The 17,185-nt window shown below is 38.5% G+C and overlaps 2 protein-coding genes across 2 annotated transcripts in view; one reads left to right on the top strand and one right to left on the bottom strand.

Moving 5' to 3' along the window:
* Nucleotides 1-11,761, top strand: part of Atf3 (Activating transcription factor 3) — a 40,626-nt gene extending 28,865 nt beyond the window's left edge. The window contains exons 3-5 of the mRNA XM_017231946.3: nt 2,137-3,015; nt 3,103-3,192; nt 6,374-11,761. Coding sequence (XP_017087435.2) covers nt 2,737-3,015; nt 3,103-3,192; nt 6,374-7,867 — 1,863 coding nt within the window. The 5' untranslated portion in view covers nt 2,137-2,736 and the 3' untranslated portion in view covers nt 7,868-11,761. The remainder of the gene's footprint in view (nt 1-2,136; nt 3,016-3,102; nt 3,193-6,373) is intronic.
* A 4,401-nt stretch (nt 11,762-16,162) lies between these two features.
* Vlet (COMM domain containing 10 protein valette) lies at nt 16,163-17,180 on the bottom strand. The gene is made up of 2 exons (XM_017231942.3): nt 17,049-17,180; nt 16,163-16,988 (listed from the first exon to the last, which is right to left on the bottom strand). The coding sequence occupies exons 1-2, from the start codon at nt 17,078-17,080 to the stop codon at nt 16,292-16,294; spliced, it is 729 nt and encodes a 242-aa protein (XP_017087431.1). The 5' UTR covers nt 17,081-17,180; the 3' UTR covers nt 16,163-16,291.
* Nucleotides 17,181-17,185: the final 5 nt, after the last annotated feature.

The following is a 17,185-nucleotide window of genomic DNA, read 5'->3' as shown; positions in this document are numbered from 1 at the left end:
TTAAAATATAAGGTTAATAAATCGATAACGGGAGTTGCAGAAATCGATTAAAATCACGATGTTTTAGATCAAACGATATATTTTTAAAAGCTTTGGTTAAAGTCTAAGCGATAACTATCGTTAAAACTATATCTGGAGAACTATCGATTAAATAATAAACTGATTATATAACAATTAACAAAGTTTTAAATAAATCGATTAATGATTCAATTAGAGACACTAAACCTTAACATTTCTATTATTTTTATTTTAATTTCCATAAAAAAAATACCAACTAATTGAATATTTAATTGATAAATTCTTTAGTAGTTTGCCGATAAGTGTCTCGATAACCCAAGTTTCTGGCTTCTTTTTTGCTACTTTGATTTTTTTATGTAGCCGGCACCTCGATCGCATATTCATGGTGAGGCACCCCAGTGATCTTGCCATATACATTTTCTATAGATATAAGTTCAAACCAATACGTATATCGGTTGTGCAAGCTTCTGTTCTGTGTGTTTTCCCCATCTCCAACGATCGACTGATCGATCGCATGATCGGCAAAAAAAAATATAAAAAAAACTCGCACACTTGAGGGCAATTCACATGCCGGCCACAAATCAGCCGCAAATGACTTTATTTCCAACTGAGGAATGTCAAATGTGGCAAGTGCAGTTTATAAAAAAAAAAAAAAGATCGAAGAGTGGAAGCTATCCTGCTGATATCTATTAAGAAAAGCTTAAAGATTCTTTCTTAAAAGATATGTGTTTAATTTAAAGTTGAAAAAGCTATCAGATGGCATTGCTTTGCCCTGACACCAAATGTTCTCGAGGAGGCCACGCATGCGCCGTTTGCTTTTTCGCTTTAGACGTTTGACGTCCACCGCATTTGGTCAAAATGAGCTCAAAGCGCTACAAAGTCCGGCCCGGGTCCGGGCCCGATGTTAACTTGGCCAAAACGCAGCGATTTGTGTGCCAGACGAATGTCAAAAGTGATTTTCGTTGCAATAGCAGCCTCAGAAACATCAAAGGCAGCCCCAGGCCTTAAAAGCTCTCATAACAAAAGCAAAAACCCCAAAGCCTCCAATCCTAAATCCTCTCCACCCCCCCAGTAGCACAAACAAATCCAACAAAATCCAAAAAAAAATAAAAATAAAATAAAATAAAGAAACATGCGAAAGTCATAAATCATAATTCTTTATTCTGCCTTCAGTTTTTGGCTTTTTTCGTTGTTTCCCGAATATGGGGGTTATTACAGGGTTAAAGGGGGAGGGGACGCTGAGCACTAAAACTTATAGAGCATGTCACTAACACAGTGCCAGGAATACAGAAATATATATGTATGTATAAAGCAAAATATATAGCCAACACTTCTGGGCCATATGATAAATGGTCAGAAAAGCACCACAAAACCAAAATGAGATTTTTGTGTTCTGTTTTTCGGCTTTTGAAGTTTGACAGCCTCAATTTGCATTTTGAGTAAAAATTGTAGCCATACCCCCCCTCCTTCCTTCTGACAACAACAAAAAAACCACATAAACTCACCCCTTTCTGGCCCTCTTCTGGCCACAAATCTTTCAAGCTAAGGAATTTCAATAAAATTAAGTGGAGTTTTTATTTTACTACTGTTCTTGTTTTGGTTTTTTCATAGACTAGGGAATACCCTAGTTTTCTTATAAAAATTCTTAGGAATTCACAGATGATTGCCTTCAATTGCATTTCAATTCCGTTTCAATTGCAGTTTCTCCTTCTGTTCACCTTCACCTCGTTGAACCCCTCAGAGGAATGTGATCTTTTTTTTTCACCCACTATTTTTTTAAATTTTTAATATGGAAAGTGTGCCTGGTCTCAATTAAACGATTAATGATTTAATTGAAGATACAAAAAAAAAAGAATGCTTGATTGAAAGCTTGAATGACTTGGTGCGTGATCAATCACGATATCGTGAGCGTGATTTGTGAGCTTTTGGATCGCGTGACACGCGCATCTTGAAAGCCGACTTCGACTTACATAAATCAATTTAGTCGAGTTTATTTTATAATTTAATTGCTTTTGTTTACGTTGACATGGGCCATTCGTACATGACTCGCCCTCTCTCTTTCTATACAGCTATATCCCTCTCTTTCCTATATACTCATACACTCTCTCTCTCTTGCAGATTCGCTGCCGATGTGAAGCGAGGTGCCGGCTGTTTCAACGTTCAACGCATTCGCTCGGCCCCCGCGATCTGAGCAACAACACACACTAAAAAATAAAAAATTAAAATAATAATAATAAAAATAAATCTTAATCGATGGATCGGCCATATACCCAAACCCCAGAGATCCAAAACTTGACGATAAAAAAATCCTAGAGCAGAGAAACAAACAAAAAAATTTGTGATAAAAACAATAAAGTGAAAACAAAGTAAAGTGTGTGCCTCCGATATAATAAAAATCGGGTCTTAAAGCCCAAAACTATATACAACAAATATATAAAATATTAAATATTTATATAATTATATACCTATATATTATACATGAGAACTTGTTGAGCAGTAACCGTTCCAATACAACAAGTGCAACGCGTAGGCCTTCAACTGTGATTTAAAAATTAAAAATTTATAAAAAAAAAAACACAACACAACACGAAAAGAAAGAAATCAAATAACCAAGTTATACTATTTTTAGTTTTTGTGTTTAGTTTTATTTTCATTTTTTTTTATTAATATATATTTTCGATAAAATCGATTAAAGCGATAACTATAATATCGATAGCCATGTTCAACTCAAACATACCGGCTGCCTCGCTGCTCAGCATCGATAGCAATGGCTTCGGTCTGGGCGGCCATACGCCCAAGACCCCCGAAATCGTCAACTCCCTGATCGCGATGACGAATCCCCTGGACAGCTTCAACTATGGAGCCGGTGTAGCGGTTGCCGTTTCAGCGGCCGTGGCATCCGTGTCCGCCGTCTCGGTGGCATCCTCGGCCTCCTGCAGTGCCGCCTCCACACCAGGGGTTACGGTACGCAACTTCAACGGCCATCCCAATGGACAGGTGAGATGCCTAATGCCGAGAGCTGATCTCGGAGCAGCCAACTGGGCGTATACTTAATGTGCGTATACTTGATTTTTGTCGTTGCAGTCGCACTCGCAGGACAGCAGTCATTCCAGTTGCTCCGGATCGCCGCTCGACTCACCAGCGGGCACGGCCACCACTCCCAGTGTGCAACAGGTAATTAAAAAATAATGTTTTTTTTTTATAAATTTTTTAAGATTTTTTTTAAAGATATTTTAAGACACAAAATGAGGCATTATCAAGATTACAAGTCAAGCTTGGGTTTCTTTAAGAGAACTACTCCTCAAAGATAAATAATAACTTTATGGTTTAAAAATTGCCTAAAAAATAAAATATAATCGATATATATTTAGTTTAGAGTGCTTCTATCCATCAATAGTCCATTAAAAGCCTTTTGCTTTGAAGAAGACTTTTGAAATATTAATTGAAATCGTAATATTGTAATGCCGAAGTGTATAGAAAGTGACCAAGATCGAAGAGGCCATATAGCCGTCAGTGGGTGGGAAATTTATGGGAAATTTGTTGGAAAACAAATTGAAAAAAAGAAGAAAAAAAGTGCACCGCGAGCGGCACCCCTTTCGACAATTAAAAACTTGCAGTCGACCGCCGCCCTCACCGCCCGCCCAATGACTATAAATTCGTTTCAAGTAATAATCATAAATCACAAAAAAAAAACAAAAAAAAAAATACAAAATTTAACAAACACCTGGCAATTACTGGGAAAGTATTCATGTATCTGAGGGATGCGTTAGCCAGAGAATCTTTAGACGGCCTCTAATTTGTCGAGTGAATATGAATTAATCGCTGAAGTTCAAAACACCAAGCATTCAACACCAACAGCGGCAGCAGCAGCAGCAGCAGTTACGTGCCTCATTAAGGCCAATGTCAGTCAGCCAGTCAGTCAAGAGTGATTCTGCCACACTCACCCCGCCTTCACAAAATACGTCTCTGTCTCAGATGCAGATACAGATACGAATGCACTTACAGATATAGTAGATACAGATACTCGAACGCAGTGTCGGCCAAAAAAAAAAAAAAAATCAATTCTTGTTGCGTCTCGCAATTGACGCCTACATGGTTGAGGCGACGCCACCAGAAGCTCACGTCGCAGGCGGACAAAGTGCCGGACAAGCGGACACCGGACAACCGGACAGATGGACCGACGGACACTTGGTCATTGCGTGGGTTGACATTTTTTTTTTTTTTTATTAAATTTTTTTTTGCACGGCGCACGTCGTGCAGAGCGTGGGTGAAACACCACACAGTCATGGGGGGAATGAATGAATGAAAAACTGGCTAAATTAAGGCGGCCAGATTGAAGCCAGATTGAAACTGCAAGTGTCTTCTAGAGTTTCTCGACCGTAACTTCTTAGAAAGATCCCCTTTCATGACCTTTTCAAATGAACTCCAAAAAGGGTTTCCTGTAAATGTTTCACTTTGTTTAACAAATATTTGCCCAAATGTTGGAAAGACTTAATATTTTATAAAAAAGTGCAAATAAAACCGGCAAACAAGCCAAACAGGCCCCAAAAAAAATGCAAATTGGTCAGCCCAAATATGAGAAAAAATTTAACTCTTTATGTTTTTTTATGCATTTTCGTATGAATTTTACGATGTGAATTGTAAAGAAAGGCTTGTCAGGCAACCTAAACTTGCAACCTGTGAGTGTGTTCCCATTTTACGCTGCCATTGCCATCGCCATCGCTAAAGATATTGCACAATTTTCCGCCAGAAGTTTCCAAATCCAGCCAGTTTCATTTCAACTTCATGTCTACAAAGACCATATGGTCATGTATTTTCTCGTATTCGGCTCCAATTTGGCCAATTCAACATGCGATTATTATGATTTTTTGAATTTTTTTCTTCTTCTCTTGTCGCTTTTTTAAACAAAATTTATTTATCTGATTTCTGGGTCAATAAATAAAGCAAGCGCATCGTGCCTAAAATTCAAATGAAACCCATGGCCTGGCGATGCCCCAAAATCCAAAAAAAAAAAAACAAAATATTAAACAGAAGGGCGCGTTCAATCAGAAATGGGGAGGGGTCTGTGGGTCTGTGCGATTTGATACCTCCGTCCACTGTCCACCGTCCTCTGTCCTCTGTCCCATTGGCATCCCAACAATTTCTCAAGCAGACAATAAACAAAATGCGAAAAAAAATGCCAGTCGATTCGGTCTTAACGACTCTTTAATGAGCTGCCGATCAAAAATGGGCTAATTGAATGGCTTTAACAAGACAATTATGACAAGTTGCAGCAGTTTTGGGTTTTTGGTTTATGGTTGAGTTTGAAGTGGGTTTGTTTTTTGTAATTTTATTAAAATTATTAAGAGTTATCACTCTTTTAAATTTAGTTTTTGAATTTTTAACTCATTTATTGCGAATTTTTACTTTCAAGTTAGTTTCCATTTATTATTTCTTTGCTTTTTAAATGAAAAAAGTATCTCCTATTTTTTTCTGATTTATTTTCCGAGTAATGGCCTCCATTTAGGGCATCCAGCAAGTCCCTATAGCCTGCACCAATTCGCTGTCAATCAACAATTGTTGAACGAAAGTTGACAATGTGCCGAATGAAGACCATCTGTTCCTGCTTCAAGCTCCATAAATGGAGCTCAGGCCCAGTGCAACTTACTCTCGAGGTTGTCTCTTTTTTTATGTTTTATATACAGTATTTTTTTTTATTTTTTATTTTTTATGCTGCCCACCCACTGCTACTAAAATGCACTTGTCAGTAACAGAGAGAGAGTGAAACATGTTTTATTTTGGTTGATTTTCGGGCGTGTCTTGGCCAGATTTCTATCTGTTTTTTTGTGCGGCTTTAATATTTATAATTCATGCAAAGCTCTCCAGAGTCTCCCCAAACCAAAAAAATCCCAGCCCAAGCCCAAGCCCAGTACCCAACCCTAAGTTAAAATGCGAAAAAATAAATAAATAAACAAAGTTGAAAATGCCGCCGGAGATAATCTCTCCCTTGCCCGCAAAGAAATCGGGTCGCGATTCGTCATAATATCTCTACCTTTCAGGTAAACAAACCTTAAACTTTCCACAAAACAAAAAAATACATTTTATTTTTATTTTTTTTATATATTTAATGTTTTTCTGGAAGATTTGGGTTACAAATCAGAAACTGCAGAAACTGTCTTGGCCAACTTGGGGGGGACTTGCCATCTTTGGCAGAGGTTTTTGGTTTGGCCGTTTTTGGTAATTGGTGACAAACGACTTTTGGCTCGAAGGACGTCTGACAAGTAACAGATAAATGCCTAAAATAATTAAGACTTAGGGGGTAACATTTTAAAACCTGACTAAAATATATATATATTTCTTTTAAAATTCTTTCCAGACCTGCTCGCAACTGATCAAGGAGGGCTTGAAACTTTCCATCCAAAGCAAACGCAAGCTATCCACCTGCGACTCCAGCTCCGGCTCGGAGCAGCCACACTCCAAATACTCCAGGAGGAGCAGCAGCAACAACAACAACATGAGCAGCAGCAACAACTACAGCGGCAACATGAGCAACAACAACGACGATGATTGCGAGGAGTCGAGCGACGAGGACAGTGAAACGAAGTCCCAGCCCAAGGGTTTGACGCCGGAGGACGAGGATCGGAGGAGGAGGCGCCGCGAAAGGAACAAAATTGCGGCCACCAAGTGCCGGATGAAGAAGCGAGAGCGCACCCAGAATCTGATCAGGGAATCCGAGGTCCTGGACACTCAGAATGTCGACCTGAAGAGTCAGGTGCGTTTGCTGGAAACGGAACGGAGGAAACTGATGGGCATGTTGCAATCGCATGGGTGTCTCCGGTCGGGGGGTTGCATTCTACCCAGCCACCTGCTGCAGTCCCCGGCCCATAAGTACCTGCCCGAACTGGAGCTGGAACTGGGTAACGGCGATCAGGTGAACGGCAGCAATAGCAACAGTCAGCAGCAGCAGCAGCAACAACAGCAGCGGGTGCAGAGTATACCCTCGATGGCGACATTTAAGTTTGGTTCCAAAACGGCAGCCGCCATGGCCCAACAATTGCCGAATGGATATTGCAAGCCCTCACCGAGTGCCCAGGAGTTCGAGCATGCCGGCTACCAGCAACAGCAACAGTCCACCAGCAGCAACAGCAATACCAGCAGCAACAGCAGCACCAACAGTCTACTGGATCATCAGCAATCGAATCCCAGTCCGGGTCTAATCTCTGACTATGTACCGAATTGTGATGGCCTGAACAACAACAGCAACAACACCACCAATAATAGCACCAGCAACAGCAGTAATCCCAACTCTGCCAGCAACAACACCAGCCAAGCCAGCCAGCAACACCAGCAACAGCAGGTGCAGCAGCAACACCAGCAGCAACAAACCAACAACACCAGCAACAATAGCAGCGCCATTGAGTTTGTGAAGAACGAGCTGGTGGACTCGCAGAGCCCCTACACCACCGCCCTGAGTGCCGAGAGGTTCCTGTTCGAGCCGAGTGACGGTTTCCCGGACATTAAGCACGCTGTCAGTGTCCTGCCCTCACCATGCGGCATCAATGGCCTCAACATGGCCTCCGTGGTGCATAACAGCACCAATGGCAACAACAATATTGCCGGCAATAACAATAACAACAACAATCACATGGTCGACTTCCATCAGGGCCTGCAACACAGCAACATCGGTGTCGGAGTGGGAGTGGGAGTGGGTGTAGGTGTGATGACACCGTGCTACGATGACGAGCAGGTGCTGTTGCTGAAGAACAGTTGCTACAACAACGATCTGCTGTCCCAGATGCTGGAAGATAGCGAATATGTGGACTTGGACTCGGCCACCGCTTTCATGACGAACGGCGGTTGTTTGGCGTGAGGAAGGGTGCCGGAGGATAGGGAGCACGAACGAGAGCGAGACTTATCTGGCGACCGTGACATACTGCTCCCAACCTTCAATCAGCAGCAGTCCGCACCCACCCTTCCGAATTCCAATTCCCATACAAGCACTATACCATCACATAACACCACCACCACCACCGATTCCCAGGTGGAACTCGAACTGGAGATGGAGTTGCAGCTTGGCGAGGAGCAGGATCCGGCCTGGACCCATGTAGACTATTGGTGTTAGGCCCAGCACACTCTACTAATCACCATCCTAACCGCCATTCATCGACTCGGTCTAGATCAGAGGGAGAGTAGAAATTAGAGAAAGAAACTAAAGAAGTCGCAGCTTGCTGGTCCTTGTCCACCCCCGCCCCATTCTAAGAGCCAAACTTATCCCAGATAAAAATAATCCTGCTATATCCCAATCCAAGTTCTTCCAACAGCAGAGTTCCCTACCACCCCCCACCCCCCAAAACATGACCACTCGAATATTATCCAGAAAAACCCTGATCCCCATGATCCAATCCCCCCCAGGACCGCCTGGAGCGGCATCCAGCCTGTGGCTTGACTACCTCATGAAAGCAAAAGCAGAAACAATTAACAAATAACTATCATTAAATGGTTTTTTTTTTATTATTATTATTATTATTATTATTATAATATTGTGTAACATTTAAAGTTTTGTAAAAAAAAAAAAGGAAACAGATAGCACAGAAGCACACTCACACGCAGAGATAAGCACTTGCACAATTGTACATAACCCAACTTTTTGATACGATACCTAGATATATCGATAACATTCCATTGCAAGCTTGTGCGAAAGAGCTAGAGAGATAGAAAAAGAGAGAGAGAGAGAGTGCAGTTATCAACTGCTAGCAGTCACATCCGCATCAGTAATTATTAATTTTAATTTGTTCGATTCTTTTCGTATGCGTATTTTTGTTTTTGCTCTTTTGCTCCCAACGAAGCCTTAAATTACGATAACGATAAACGATGACTATATGCTTATTATGTGTTAAAAAAAAATAAAATCGCGAGAGATTAGTAGGAGAAGAGAGAGAGAGAAATTCAAGTTGAGAATTCGAAGCAGGAAGCCGGATATATGATGACGTTTGATATTTTTTTGTAATCCTAGGCTTAGTCAGTGATAAACCCTATATATACTATATATGAACCGTATCTTTAAACAACAAAAAAAACAAATACATGTATGAATTTTTGTTTTTTTTTTTCGTGTCCATTATTTTGTAAGCTTATTTTGTAAGTTTAAAAAGATGATCGATAAAAAAAAATTGTGTAAGATGTTGCCTTAATCAAAAATGAAAAACGACAAAAAAAAATTACAAAAAAACTTTAAAATTGACAACTAAAACTAGATTACTAATCTACACTTTGTTAATTCTTTTGGTAAACTAATCTACAACACAAAACAACAAAAAAATACAAAAAACAACGACAAGAAATAATTAAATATTATTACTATATACACCAGAGATATATATATATAGTGTATGTATTGGTGGAATCGAAGACCTTAAAGTGCTACTAAAAAAAAACGCAAAAAAAAAAAACATTGTAACTTTGCAACTCCTTTCAACTTGCGCCTTATTACAGTTTAACGAAGAACAACTTTTGTAATTTATATATATTATATATTATACATATGGTAGGAGAAGTCGTGGATTATATATACAACAATCGTGTACTAAAAACAAAAAAAGTCTTTATATTTGTGTGTGTGTCTATTGCTTGATCAGCGAGTTGAAGCAGAGTTCATTTATATATATATATATATATATATATATATATACGGATATAACATTATATATATGTATACAAAAATTTGTGTGTATAAGCAGCTGTGAACACCAAAAAGTGGCCTAAAGGAGCATCCCCCAAACCAACAAAAATTAAAAACCACAAAAAAAAATAAGTGCTTTGAAAATTGTTTCGTAATTGTAATTGCCTCGAGTTGTACTAAAGAGTTAACCAACCATCGATAACGATAACGATAAATTATATTTGATCAAATTAAATCTATGTAATGGAAATAATGCCCACGCAAGAATCCAATCTATTTATAACACCCATATATGAGCACCGCCTTTCGCTAGAGTTACCAAGTCTACCATAATGTTATGTCACCCACGCCCACAAAGAACCACTACCCCCCCTCACAAGAAAATGCCTGCCTATCTGCCCTGAATAGGATTGTTAAGCATATATGCAAAAAACAAAAAATTATTATAAAACCCACAAAGATAAATGATTAATTACAAAAAAAAATGTATTGAGCATACCTTAAGCAAAGTTTACCTCATACACACAAAGGGCAACCCTGTTCCTTTCCTCGCCGACAAATTGATATTATTTTCAGCTTCCAACCAAAAAACAAAAAAAAAGTTATAAATAAAAATACAAAAAAGAAAGAACTTTAAAAAGTTTCAAACACTCAGGTCAGGCGAGTTGAGGAACAATCAGGGTTGCCACCACCACATTCGATGTTAAATGTAATTCGTAACTGTAAATGTTAACTGTAAACCGTAACTGTAAATGGCAAAATGCAATCAAATCCATGTTAACACCCTCGGAACCGAGGGACGAAAGGAAACTTCTTCGCTTGTAAATTTTTTGTTTATTATTTTTCTTCCTTGTATAATCAATATTTTTTGACGATTTGTTTTGTTTTCTTTTCGATTAATATTCTCTAATATATATATATCTATATAATATATGGCCTAAAAGAAAGTGTTGAGTTTTGAGTTTGGGGTCGTTTTTGGGGATAGCTTCTGCCTGCAGCTGAAGGGCGGATTAAAAAATTCATATAAAATAGAAGTCATCGTAGCAGTAGATCGAAATCATCGGAAAAACACCACCACTCGCTCTCATTCTAGCTGGAAAAATAAATTTCTTTAGTGGCGCATCTGCATTTTTCATCATCTAACCTCTGACCTATGACCTGTGACCCCCGACCTTGGACCTGATACTGGACCCTCATCCTTAGATTTTAGTTAAATAGGCTATACTATACAAGAACAAGAAAAAAATCAAGAACTTGAAAACACACAAAATGCGCTACAAAAGTACCTGGACAAAAGTAACGATAAACGATTACCGATCAACGATAACGATAAATCAATGTTGATTAATGTTTAAAAAATAATAATAATATTAAAATCCAAGAACTCAGCTGCAGGCAGAACTAGAACCCCTCTTAAAGGACCCCTCTCCTTTGCAAAAAAAAACCCATTCGAAACTCTCGTTTATTTGTATAGCCCTAGACCTATATACTATATCCATGTATATTGCTTAAAGATATTGATAAAGTTAAAGATCTATATATAAAAAATAAAAAACATATATGTGAGTGTATGTCCGCAAGAAGCAAGAGCAAGCAACAAAAATAAAAGAAAACTCCCACAAACTGTGCTAAAACGATAAACAAATGTACGAAATACCATAATATGCAAAGTGTCGAATGTGTTGAGAGATGAGAGTCCCGGATATTATTTGTGTAATTTTGACCAGAGCAAAACTATACGGAAAATAGATCTAGCTGACTTGAATATGTAAAAGCCAAGCCAAGAGTAACGCAACAGCATCCAAAATCCCTCATCAAATCTATGTGCGTCTAACTGATATAATTGATAGTCAAAATATTGTATAACTCTTCAGAAGCCCCCCTCCTCCATTTGAGAGAAAGAAAGCTCCCTCTATCCAGTGTGTTCTATGTTCTATCCAGTAGCTGTATCCGTATCTCTAACGTTCGCTGTATCCGCATCTGTATCTGTATCTCTAACTGTCTCTGTAAACCATCTCCGATCCGACCACAACCGATCACACTCTAAAAGAACTACAATAAAAATTCAAGTTTAATATCCAAAAACATTATTGTGGTTTTTATTTTTCCTCTGATGTGCCGCCGTTGCGTTTTCAGTGCTACCAGTGATCGGGGGGATATAATATATATATATAAGTACAGCCCAACGTCATCTATGCCCCGTGGGCAATATGTGAATCAACCTGACCTGCCTTCATTGACTCTACAATTATGCTCTATTTTATCAAAGGTATTTTAGTTTTAAGGTTCGTTTTGTTTTATAGGTGGTTTGGTTTTAAATTGATTACTATATATCCTTAATTTATATATATCGTAAATAATTTTTTAGAGATTTTTAAGAGATTTATAATAAGTGATTTAAAAGAAAAGTATACAATTTTAGGAATTATGAATAACTTTTTGAAAAATTTTAATAACTTCTTCGTCTTTGAATAAGAAGTAAAATCTTGAGAGTTTCAGAGAACAAAATTTGGTTGAATATTCCAGTTTTTTAAAACTTAAAATGAAAGTCTATAATGATGATTTTTTAAGTAAATAAAATAAAATATATGATAGCTTAGAATAGCTAAAGACGATGCCTTTTAATGCACGCTCCTATCTTAAAAGCATTTGAAAAGAATAGAGCTTTAATATAAATTTAATAAATTCTATAGAGTTTAATTATAATATTCTATAGAGTATTTATAATTTCATTAAGAAATGCAATCCTTCAATCGATTGTTTACTCGATTCTGTTCATTCTTGGCGCGTGTCTCGGCGTGGGCGTGGGACAATCTGTTCTACCGATCCGATCCGATCTGCCCCGCCCCCCTCTCTATTCATTACCGCCCCCCCGTCGATATTAGATCGGATCTGCATCGCTGACGGGCCGGTTTATAAACAGACGGTGACATCATGTCTCACTGTCTCAGATCGCGTAGTGTCTCTTGCAAGCGACACTTGCGTCTCGGCCCTCTCTGCCCAGTTGGTCGCCAATAATAATTATTCGTGGCCACAATATTTACCCCCTGACTATATGGGATATAGATAGAAACATAGCTTCCACCGATTCACTGACATCTCATATGCATAAGTTGAAGGCTCGCTTTTGGCGCTCAAAGTTATAGAGTAGAGCTAGCGTTCCGATCCGATCGGATCGGATCCGTTTGGTTGTGTGATTAATGCTGCCCCCGGCCGTGATTAATGCCTAATTGCTTACTGAATGTCATAACAGTAATAAAAGAACAAAATCCTCGATGCAGTGGGGCATGTGTCATACATAGATTGGGGTATTGGGTCACCGCCTCCGCAGGGGTTTCGCTGGAGTCACCCCGTCCCGATGCACCGGCCATACGATTGTGGGTGTTGCGATATTGCGATTTCAATTGTGCGACATGAGTCTACAATATAGCTATGTTTGGGGAGTTTCTATAAAAAGAAAAGCCTAGGACGAGCCCTCGGGAAAACCGCTCTACTCATAGCTGATTTGAAAATTATATTTATTTTTTCAAACATTTGTTAAAGATTATTCTCAAGGTCTATAAAATTACAGACCTTTTTCCCAATCCTTTGTATATTTTACTAAAATATTTAAGTTATAATATTTAAAATTTTTTTTTTTAAAGAAAGATAGGCTTGTGCAGACCGTCATCCGGTTAAGAACAATATTTAGATCCCACTATGTAGCGATGAAATATGAAAACCGAAATCGTATCTAGCCGTCGCCGAGCTTTGATAAATTATGGCATTTAATCGCATAAAATATCGGCCATAAATAACAACGGAACGCATTATCATTGAGTTAACTATTAGCAATCCCAGTGGCACACATACTACATAGGTTGGTAGGTGTATCAGTCAGTGCCTGACCGACCAGGTGTATCAGTATTTGAATTAAGATAGAGTCTTACATGTGTTGCACCATTCGGTATTTATAGTCGTGCGTTAAGTGAAAAATTATGCCAACAAACACACCACAACAAGTGCGATTGTGATAAATGGGAAATGTCTTTGGGGCCGCCAAAAAGACTTGAGATTAGCCCCCTTGGCAACCCACCTCTACCCTACTTCTCCTCCTGTTAGTGTCCAATTGTCGACCTGCTGTCTGCCAAGGTCCATGCCTTGGAAAAGTCTATCAGTGACTCAGTGCCCCCAGAAGGTTGGGAAACGGTAATTGTGTGGAGTACAGATTGCTGGGAGCGGGGTTACTTTTAGTTCTACATATACATATATATGTACCTACATCAAAGGCGTGGCCTGGTCAAGATTAGCAAAAAAAAATTGACAGGTCGGGAACCTGCTCCACCACCCCCATAAACTAATTAGCTGTCTGGAGTGGAGAATAATTTAAAAATTATAAATAAAAAGTGACTTCCATATGTGGAACGGAAACAATTAGTGACTTGAAACAGAGAATATTTCAGATATTTTCAAAAATATTTCAATATATGTGTATTTTACTTTCATTTTTCATATTAAACACAAAAATTAATTTAAAACTTAATAAGTAACTAGGTAAAGAGTAAAGACTTTCGGGTAGAGGAGTACTGGAATATCATATAAACAGAATCCCGATTTTTTCTTATTCGTTTCTATCCAAAACTCATGAAATTGAAAGATTTTTAAATTTCTTTTTTTAGGCATAGCTCTAACATTTGATGTCCGATCTTAAAATTATGTACCATTCTGTGATCAGAACGGCGAGTACCTTCTTTTATCATTTAAAATATTGCTTACCCTTTTTTATTTTTGGAATTTTTCCCAATTTTTCCTCTAGAAGTTGTAGATTTTCCAAATTTCTCTCCATATATCTCACTTTTGATAGGCATATCTCTACCATTTAAAGTCCGATTTTGAAATAATATACCACTCCGTGAATATCGCCCAAAGTACCTCCTTTTCTCATCCAAAACATTGCTTAAATAGCCTTTTAAATTTTTTTTGAATTTTTCCTCTAGAAGTTGTAGATTTTCCAAATTTTCCTCTATATATCTCACTTTCGATAAGCATATCTCTACCATTTGATGTGCGATCTTGAAATAATTTACCAATCCGTCTATAATACCCAAAGTACCTTCTTTCCCTATTCAAAAAGTTTCTTAAATATCCTTTTTAAATTTTTCAAATTCTTCCAATTGTGAATACCCCACTATTTCCCCTTTTAATAGCTCATCCAAATCTAAAATGATTTAAATTATTTTATCACGGAAGAAACTATAAAAAAAAAAAAAACAAAATAATAACTGATAAGCCTTAAGCCTTAGATATTTTTATTCTGGGAAAAATGGAAGGCAATGTATTAATATTCTGTGACTGCAGTTTACTTATTAACTGCAAAATAAACCTAAAAATAAATTTTATTTTATTTAGTTTTCCGAGATGTTGGCTTTCCCGGCAAGGTCACCTACGCACAGAACGGCTTTTATTAGGCTTGTGATTTATGTGTCTGCACACACAACAACAACCCATAAACAATAAAGTCAGGTGCAGCATTTGTCTCGCCAAATGGGCCGTGGCTGAAAACCCCACCAAAAAAAAATTACAATTTGCAATGCAGTAAGAGTGGGGTGTGGGGACTGCAAATCTGCACTATTGACACACAGTATTGTGGCAGCAGTATGCGCTGGCTAAGGTCAAAATATTAATAGTATTCAACCATGCAACGCCCACACAAAAACGAAATTAATTACAAGTGAGATATTATTAACTCGAGTCGAATCGTCGTCGAAATTCGCATGCAAATCGAAATTTAAGTGTTTACAAAAAACAACAACAACAACAAAAGCAGCCACTAAAAAGCTACAAATTTAGCATCTACAGAAAATTAATAGCTCCGCTCATGACTAATTGGCAATCAATCAAGCTTTGATGTTTCTTCGCGCATTACTAAGCGTTGCAGTGCGGGATTTGCATATTTCTTGATTATTACTCATTGTGCTCAACGGATTCTACGCTGTTTGTTTGAAACCTGTTTTTAGACATCCATTCTAATTTTTTTCGAAACTCTGGCTCCTGGGTTTTTTGCGGTTCTTTACAAGCTTGTTGGCCATTTTCTTTTTTAAATTTGGCGGCGGGACTGCGGGGATGTGACCGTTTCTTGCCGATATCTAGACCAAAAGGTTTGGCGCCATCTTTAGTAAGCCGATAGTTTTCTTAAGAACATTTAATTAACTTTAATTTTTACATCTTTTACAACTAATTGGAGTTATTTTGCTGGAAAATTAATCTTCTGATCTTAAAACCTTAATCTGTTCCTTTTTTTTGAAATCCAAGGACTTTCCAAGATTAAAATTTGAATCGAATTCAATTTTGTTGCATACTTTTAGGCTTCTGCTTTTTTATTTAAGGCTGTTTTATGTTTTTAGTTAACTTCTCTTAAGGAAAATTTAAATTTTATATTGGAAAATATTCCCTCCCCCTTTTAGATACGCAATTGCACCACTACAATATACTTGAGTACTCTATGAGTACCGGATATAAAAATTGGCTTTAATATTGCAAGCTTTTGGGTCCATCGATTTTTCTTCACAAGAATACTATAACTAAGATCTATTAACAATTAAATTGGCACCAGGATTGGTCTGGACACTTGTTATACTACGGATTATTAGTGGTAGAAGCCGCTGCTTCGGGTGCCTTCATGGCCAGCATGGCGTCCAGTTCCCCTTGTATGTTCTCGAATTGATTGTAGAGTTCCAGAAGCTCTGCTTGGTTCATTTCGATGTTAATGTCCTCGCCAGCACCGGTCTTCATTTGGAGGACGGTTAGTGGAGTCTTCTCTCGCTGCTGGCAGTGCGAAGCGATCTCCATGTTTAATTTCCAGGCCACATCTTCGATGACATTGGATTCGTAGCGCTTGCTGGCCAGATTGTTCATTATTGGAGTAGTTTCCCGTACCCACAGTCGCAGTATGGCATCGATCTTGGCCTCGTCCTCCAGCTGGAGCTTTTCGCGCAGTTCCCGCTGCAGCAGGCTGGGCTTGATGATGAAGGTGGAGATCCGACGGAGGATGTAGGAGAAGGTCTTGATCAGCAGAAGGAAGTCGGCCCTCGGTACGCCCACCAATCGCTCCAGTTCCTCCAAAGTGTACTCCGGTTCGGTGCTGCTGGTGGGATTCTCGTCGGTGTTGCTGTCCGCCCGTTCAGTGGTCGTCACACTGGTGCCCACTGTACTGGTGGCACTAGTCCCAGGTGCACCCGTTGCACTGGGGCTCATTTGGCGGTGGGTGTACAGCAGCACAGTATTAAAGGTGTCGTAGGGCAGGGCATTGATGATCTTGATGCCCTCACGGGCTCTAAATTAATAATTCAAATGATAATTTTTTTAAATCAATTTTATTATTAAGATTTCATACCGATCGGTGATTTTTATCCAGTTAATGCTCATTGGACTAGAATCGAATTTTTTCTATAATTAAATCTAGTTTTTTTTACTAAATTTATGTTTTCCAGCAAATTGTTTGTGTAGAGAAGTAATAATAACAAAAGGCAA

The sequence above is a fragment of the Drosophila bipectinata genome, chromosome XL (assembly GCF_030179905.1).
Source record: "Drosophila bipectinata strain 14024-0381.07 chromosome XL, DbipHiC1v2, whole genome shotgun sequence".
Classification (NCBI taxonomy): Eukaryota; Metazoa; Arthropoda; class Insecta; order Diptera; family Drosophilidae; genus Drosophila; species Drosophila bipectinata.
This window is presented reverse-complemented; position numbering and strand designations above follow the sequence as displayed.